Source organism: Notolepis coatsorum (assembly GCF_963971535.1).
Source record: "Notolepis coatsorum genome assembly, chromosome: 6".
Lineage (NCBI taxonomy): Eukaryota > Metazoa > Chordata > Actinopteri > Aulopiformes > Paralepididae > Notolepis > Notolepis coatsorum.
In genome coordinates, this window is record NC_140170.1 from 102840821 (window position 1) to 102849075 (window position 8255).

At 43.0% G+C, this 8255-nt stretch overlaps 1 protein-coding gene across 1 annotated transcript; it reads left to right on the forward strand.

The window, feature by feature from the left end:
• Nucleotides 1-1330: 1330 nt before the first annotated feature.
• On the forward strand, nucleotides 1331-6222 carry LOC311230585 (specifically androgen-regulated gene protein). Its single transcript, XM_084316907.1, has 4 exons — nucleotides 1331-1434; nucleotides 3420-3579; nucleotides 3783-3975; nucleotides 4073-6222. The coding sequence occupies exons 2-4, from the start codon at nucleotides 3475-3477 to the stop codon at nucleotides 5263-5265; spliced, it is 1491 nt and encodes a 496-aa protein (XP_084173033.1). The 5' UTR covers nucleotides 1331-1434; nucleotides 3420-3474; the 3' UTR covers nucleotides 5266-6222.
• Nucleotides 6223-8255: the final 2033 nt, after the last annotated feature.

Below are 8255 nucleotides of genomic sequence, written 5' to 3' on the forward strand. Positions count from 1 at the left end.
GGTTGAGGGGACTTGCAGAAGATTTCCCCCACATTTTCTTGAATCTTCAAGGACACTTAGAATGAATGTTGTACACAAAGCACTACAGAATAACTGGATCTACTTGATTTTTCCAATGTTGTGTCACAATAAAGAGGTTTAACTCGAGGCATTTTGTTTGTTTGTTTTTTCAACAGCCCAAGTTTTTCCGACATAATGCCAGCCGTTTTTAAGAATTCATGTTATCCTAGCACCGCAGGACAGTATTTATGAATATGCGCCACTCTCCAAAACCTTCAAATGTGTGATGTAATCTGGATGTAAAATCTGGGGCCAGCGTTTACACTGAAATTATATTAAGAGTTTCACACCAGAATTCGGGTTCAATTCTGATTCAGACCTATTGGCAATACTAGGAACACGAGACAGAGACTGAGAGAAATTATTTCTTGATCTGGACACCGGTCTCTAGAGTGAACAAAAGGGTCAACGGAGCTACCCCTCAATAGGGTTTTACATCCATCACAAATTAATGTGTTTGCTCTCTTATTGTTTGTTTACTTTTAGGGGAGTGGCGCATGTTCACTACTGTCCCAGGCCACAGGAATGACTGGAATTGTGTAATTTCCCTTTGCTCCAAAATGTAGACAGACTGACTCCGTTTACACAGAGGTTCAATGGGAGTTGGAAGTGGTTAGTCTTCATGGTCCTCATTACCAGACCACGTAGATTCAACCTCTAAAGGTGCTTATTTAAAAAAAATAATAATAATAATAATAATCCTTTGAGCTTCAATGATGGTCACTGGCTGTTACCACACTGGTCAGTTAAACTTGCTCACAGTAGGCTGTGAGTCAGTATGGTTATGGACACATACATGTTTAGTCGCAAAATGTATGATTAAAAAGCTGATAAGCATAGTCTAAGTTGTCATTTATCTCAAATTGCTGCCCCAGAATGGTTGTTCAATGTAGTGTGCCCTGGCAATGGCTTATACTTGCCTAGGTTGGTCACTGAACAAATCAATCCTATTACGAGAGGTTAACTTAACTGTTCCTTAAAATAGCATGTAGTCTAATCCAACTGAATTGGCAAGAGATCAGACTCCTGTTTATAAAACTGGAAGTGGTTAAAGACAAAGAAGACAGATCAATAATGATGAACATTCAGCAGGTGTGTGGGTTGAATGAAGCCCACAACTTGGATGATCTTATCTCACCTCGGCTGTCGGCTAGCTGAGGTGGAGACTGTGACGCAATTCTCTTCTCTGATTGGCCAAGAGCACGAGGTACAAAGTGCGTTCTGCAGGTATCACCTGTCGCGCTGGTCGCGTTGGAGCTCTGGCCGAGCTGAGCAGCAGAGGCGCCCGTGCGTTCATTCAAGAGTCAAGACAGACACGCACACGCGATCTGTGAGATGAGATGGAAAGTCTTACCGCAGGCAGGTATTTCACAGGTATGTAGATCGTCAGTTTACTTTTATTCACTGGTTAGTCAGTAGCCTATCAGAATAACAGAATGAATGAATGAATGATGAGCCTCCGAGTCCGTGTCCTAGTCTACTTAAACCGTGAACTGTTTTGCTATTTAGAAGGTACGATTTTGACGACATCAATGTAAGTACTAGTTAACCTATATTTATCATATATCCTTTTTCTAAATTACTACTAAAAGGTGCTGCGGGTTACAAGGGACCTTGAGAACATACTGAACATGTAAATGGAGAACAAGGCATCTTCATTCTGACAGTCAGAATGATCAGACAGACTTTGAGCCTCCTTTACCAACAGTCAGAATCTGACTGTTGGTAAAGGAGGCTCAAAGTCTGTCTGATCATTTCACCTTGATTTCACATTATTCCACATTATTACTCAGACCTGTAGGGTGTTCCTTCATAATCATACTAAATAAATTGTCACCTTCATTGGGCTTTAGACTGGTCTGGAGAGTTTAAAATGCCAGTGAAAGTTGTTTGCCCACATTGAAGCTGGCATGAAGGGCTCATACTGTTTGGGTAATAACGAAGCTCATCCATTATGATGGCAGAGGGATTTGTTGCCCCTATATGTCGTTAGGTGTTAACGTCTCCACACAGATTCCTTTATCCCTTGACATTTAGAGCAAATTATTGTGTCTTTATTTTGAGTGTTCTATTAGGCAATGTTCTACAGGCAGACAAACATGCATTTTTCTTAGGTAATGAGTGACTAACTACAACGTCTTGAGTCTTGCTTTCTTGTGAGACATGTGGTCACAATAATAGAATACATGATAGCATATAGGTCAGTTGATAACACCAGACTGATAACATGCAACTATATAAATCCCTCAAAACGTAGGAGTCTGCATGACCGAGAACCTAGTTTTTGAATTTACAACACTTGACCCAGTATGGATTCTGGGACGCGTTTTCCAATTGTCTCTAGCTCACAGTAGCTGTACTTTTATTTGCATGAGATCAGTCCAGATTGTGGCTGAAGACAATAAATCTTATAGTGAACATTGCTATATTCAAATCCACACCTGCGGTGACTTGCATGCAGCGGGTCAGATGGTGACTTTTACATAAAGGCCCGGGGATGGGGGCTTTCAGTTTACAGGGATGGGGGGTGACATGACAAAGGACTGCTATTGTGTCTCCCCTGACCTATTTAGCAACCCCTCTCAGGTGTTGAAACTATTCCAAAATGGGAATTTCTTTCCACTGGGGATAAAACAAGGCTTACTTTATACTACAAGGCCAACACTAGTTAAATTTCAGTCAGATAGTCAAGTTTATTTACGCTCTTTGTCTGTTTGATGTTCTTGTAAGGGATCAACACAGAGGTACTCTGTAGTAGTGGTCTAAATGTAACGTGGAGTAGGATGTTTAACAGCTGCTACTTCATACTATTATAGTATATACTGTAGATGCACAATTTACAACGTCTGTATGGATTTAGACTATCACAGTAAGACAGTGTAGTCACGTTGGACATCCTATAGGTTTGTGCTGCTTTGGTCTTCCCGTCATGTTGAAACTGATCCCACTGGGAGAGTTTAGGAGTAACATGTGTTGTAATCTGAGTCACATGCAGCAATAAGACCAGTTGGCTTCAATATCTTGCAGATGTAGACTTCGTCATGATATATATACCCTGTCATGCTCCACTAGCCACATTGGCCATTTGTGTTGTGTGTGGCCGACACACCTCAAGGTTAAGGTTGTGAGGTTTAAATAGGTCAGTGTGTGAGGGACTAAGTGATGTGGAGACAGTGAAAGAAGGGTAGGGTAACATATCAGAAATGTCCATCCAAAGACCATTCAGCTCTGACATGAAATATACATTTGAATGTTTTGTTGTGGAATGGATATCTTTGCCTTGGTTCAACTGTATAAGCAGAATGTAAACAGTGATTTGATCCCACTCTGTTCCCTTTTTCTTTTCTTTTTTTTAACAGAGAGCGAGACAGGATCCCTTCGACCAGTCTTGGATTAGCTTGGAATTTCCCTAAAATGCCCAAAAGTGATACTTGGCCCGGAGGCACTGGATCGGAGATCATGACAGGCATAGACAGTGCCGGCAGTTATGACAGTGTTGTCAGTGTTAATTCTGGATTTGTAAGTAATGGGGTTTACCGTCCTGTGTTGTGTGTGGACTTCTTGATGATAGTTCAATTAATGAACATAGATAACAATGTGAGATATGACAAGACCGCATCATTTGTGGCCATGATGAGTGTTGAATACTGGCTTTTATCTGGGATGTATCTGGTTCCATTGTGTTTTCAGCTGAACATGCTGGTTATTTTTTTGTATTTCAGAGTAATGATAGCCTAGAGCACTTGTCTGCAGAGGAGAAGGCATGTCTCATGTTTCTGGAAGAGACTATTGACTCCTTGGACGCTGAAGATGATAGTGGACTATCCAATGATGAACCAGACCTGCCCATTCCTGGCAACCTCACCACAAAAATGGCTCACCTGTCAGCCTCCCTGGGCACCGACAAGCTTGACAGTGAGTCATCCACCAGGGAGGGAAACACATGATAGCTATTATAGTCACCTGAGCTGAGATACATGGTACATCCATTGACGGCGTGTCTGTGTTTCAGGGTCACCAAAACAGGTCGATGAGGAACTTTCCAAGGACACCCGTGCAGACCACAAGGCCATCCAAAATTACCTGGTTCCAACCCCCTTTGTCCTGGCGAACTGCTATCCCTGTTCCATGCCCATGGCTAAGCCAGGCTTTCCTCCGGACAAGGGGAACTTCCACCAAAAGTCTCAGTTCATTTTGTCAAACAGTAAACCTGGCCCCCGACATGGCCAGCAGCATGGCGCTCCTCGTATCCCTTCAGAGGTCAATGTCGTGGTGATACCTCCTCTCACCAAGCCCAAGGGATACCAGAGTAAGATACCTGAGGGGACGACATCTAGAGGCCCTCTGTCATATGAAGCCCTTGTCCACCTGAGGAGGAGTGCCTCTTTGAAGAAAACCCCTTTATGTCCAACACTTGACCATACTATAGAGTCACCCATTCACCCTAACCACGGGAATCTGCCCAGAGCCCCCTTAGAGGTTCCATCGTCTAAGGCCTATCCTCCAGCTGTGGCCCCCAAACCCAACATAATGCCCACCAGTGTTTCCTTCAAGACCCAAAATGAAATGACTTCCCAAACCCCAGACTCTCCATCCAGCAGGTGCTTGCCGGACCCTCAGAAGGTGAGACTGGAGGCCCTGCAGAAGCTAGGCCTTCTGAAAGACAAAGAACCAGAACAGGAGACCGTTACCTATCTGTCCCCATCTCAATCTCACGCCTGCTGGGACCTGGACCTAAATGCTAACAGGTTTGTAAGAGGCCCAGCCCTAGCTAATCCATCACGAAGCCCGTCCTTTTCTTCTTCTCAAGGGCCCACAGAGCCAAAGATCAGGCCTCTGCAGAGCAGTGCCAGTTTCAATCACCACTCCAGAAGTGAGCAGCCCTCCGTGTCCCTCCCCCACCCCAGCCAACCCTGTGGGGTTAAGGCAGTCACTCTGGAGCGGTCAGGGGTGGGTCTCGGTAGCCATGTACACCTTCACCCAGCCCCGCTATCTCGCTCTGCAACCCTGGGCAGCCAGAGGAGTGGCGAACATTACCTTGCACCACCTGTACATACAAAGGTACCAGAGACGGCTACAGTTTCAGCCCTGCCTATGCCCCACAAACAGCCAAACCCCCAGGGCTACAGTGTGATGATGGTGCCTGGGATGGGAAAGGACCGCAAGGAAGCACTCAGAAAGCTGGGGCTGCTGAAAGACTGTTAAAAACAGAGGTGAGCCACAGGGTGGTGAGCAAATTAAAGTTCAATAGTTCCATCTGCTTAAGTAGTGTTAAGAGCATTAAGAGGAAACTTGGTACTCAAAGTACCTAAGAAGACTCATTTAAAGGACCACTGCTTTGGACTTGTAGGTCTAATGTCATTTGAGAGGACTTAAAGGGATAGTTCAGATTTTTGGAACCCTAGCCACATTTGCTACTTACCAATGATGTTGTTGATCAGTAGGGTCTTTTCTCAGCACAATCCATGCTGTTCCTCATACCAGCTCTGGCTAGTTGTTCACAAACCAACGCAATGGGGTCAAGCTCCTATCTGTACAAGCTGACTGAGGACAACTGAAACGTTGTGTGTTCTGTGGGGCTGATTTCAATTGTCCTCAGTCAGTTCGTACAAACAGGAGCTTGACCCCATTGGCTCTGCGTTGATCATCCTTTGTAGTGAGTGATCCTCAAGTATGTTGAGTTTCCATTTTATTTTGAGGGCTTTAAGTTGCATTCGAGCAGCGAACACAGGCATCATCTCAGTGAGAGACATGATCCCCATGTCATTATTGTCTGTGCATAACATGTTACTTCTGATATTATCTGATCACTTCACAGATCACAATTGTGCCTCTGAACGCCACCGGAACACAAACGTAGAATGTATAGCAGCTCCGTATCCATCTTTGCTTGACTATTATTTTTTCTTTTTTAAATTCTCAATGTTTTTTGAATGTTGCTGGCTATTTCGACAGGGCACCCTTATTGAACAGTACTGATGCAATCGCTGATCATCCTATCATTTATTAGCATTATTGTGATGGATTCATAAATATGTGACGGAACTCTTTCCATTGTAGGATACTCAAGGTGTTCACATAGGAAGTAAATCTGCACTAACATGATGATTTTACCTCCTCTGTGATATGACTGTTTCCATAAACATCAGCAAAAAAACTGTTAATAAGTAGTCTATTGCGTAATACTTTGTTACAGTTTTAAGCACTACAGGGTCAGCAACCTTAGGCACGAGTGCCACCATTGGCACACGATATCTTAACCAATGGCACACTAGCAAGTGTGTAAGAGAGGAACCTTTTTGGAAATGTTGAAGTGTCCTCTCATCCCCACGCCGAGTTACCTCTTTCACAGCCATTGGCAGTTGCACAGCCTGTTATTTATGGTAGGTTGACTGATATACCAGGGATATTTCAGGGTCAGAGTCAATCAGAAGGGTCAGTCTGTTGTTGTTTGCAGAATATTGAGTGTTAAACGCCATTTTGAGACCAAACATGAGAAAACATTTAAAGGATGAGGCAGACAAGGCTGAATGTGTCCAGGTATGGCAAGCAAGCATCTTATAAAGACGGCAGTATTGTATAGCGCTTATATAATTATGAGAGGAAAATGCTTATTAAAACTATTTTATGGATGGAATCTGTTGGAGATTTACATTTTGATGGTGTCATAATTCAACTTAATGTACCTTAATGTTGATACAGCACACTGATTAACAAGAACATTTTAAAATGGCACGTTGTATCAAAAAGGTTGCTGACCCCTGCGTGACTACACCATACAACTACCCGTGACTACTTCTGTACACCCATATTGAGTATCGTTTCTTCTCTTCAGGTGTACAGAGTATCAGCTTGCATTGGTTTTTACTGTAGCCCTGGTCCTGAAATGAAACCACGAGGAAACTGTCCATATAGACCATGGGTTCTTCAACCTTTTCAGGACAGGACCCCAAATTAACTTAATTAAATAGTATATTATCCACATAATGTATACGTATAGTATTGCAGTCATGTGGGGACCAAGAGGAAAACAACCTGTGACCTGTTTTGAGTCTGAACCTTTAGTGAATAACATCTTTGTAATCAGAGTATTACGTCTCTAACAAAGAGCCAAAGAAACTTTCATTCAGTGGATCCTTTATACCTGTAAACCTGTCCCCTGGCTTTTAGCTCTCTCTCCCTCATCCAGCACACTTGACCCACTCACAGAACTCACTATCAGTCATACTACTCATCTTACACTCTACTCAGGCAATGAGAGCCTGCTCAGCTGTCCTTGTGTTCATCTGATCAGATTATGGTAAGGTTCACCTCGGTGTGAACCGGTCTTACTTTACAGACCAGTGCTTTTCCTTTCTCACGTGTTCATTCTTGACGTCCGCTGTTTGCGAGACCTCTGTTCTGTCCCTCAGAATCACTCGACAGGACAAGAATGAGCTTTTGTAAAGTCTTGAACTCCTGTGGTTAATGTGTATGGTTGTCCTACAAAGGCAAAAGGCAGTTTGCAAAAGTAGTGAAATGGAGAAAAACTTTATCTCCTGTATTGTTGGTACAAAGTATATATCGCTGCTAGCGGGACAAAACCTCCTAACTCCAAAAACCCAACTTTTCAGCAGATGAAAAAAACAAACACAGATTTGAGGGCGAATAGAGTTACGAGGTTTAGACTGATGATTGGTTTAATGCTTTCCCATTGTGTAGACTTTGTAAAACCACACACACATGGAGGATGATCTACTGAGTTGATAAAAATAAAAAAAATTGAGTTAAGAGGTTTTGTCCCGCCAGCAGCGATATATGAAATACACTATCTGCTTATGTACCAACAATACCTTTGGCAGGACATAAGTATTTTTTTCTGTTTCACTAACAACGTAACTGTAGTTACTGTTGTTTGCCTTTTAGCACCACTGTCGTGTCGTGTTATCTCAGAAAGGTGGCGTTATCATAATGGACCCGTATCAGTGTCTCAGCAGAGTGCTGTGCACATGAAGGGTGTCAAATTTTTTGAAAGTGACACAGCCCTGCTGGTTAAGTAATATTCGAACAGAGAAATCACCCTATTAGCCCAAATTAGAAACATGATACACGGATAGTATAGGATGGACGAAGGAATGGTCCAGTTCATCAACATGAAGTTGTAATGGGTACTTTTGTGATTTTCTGCTGTAGGGAAAAGACGTTCTTTTTTCTGA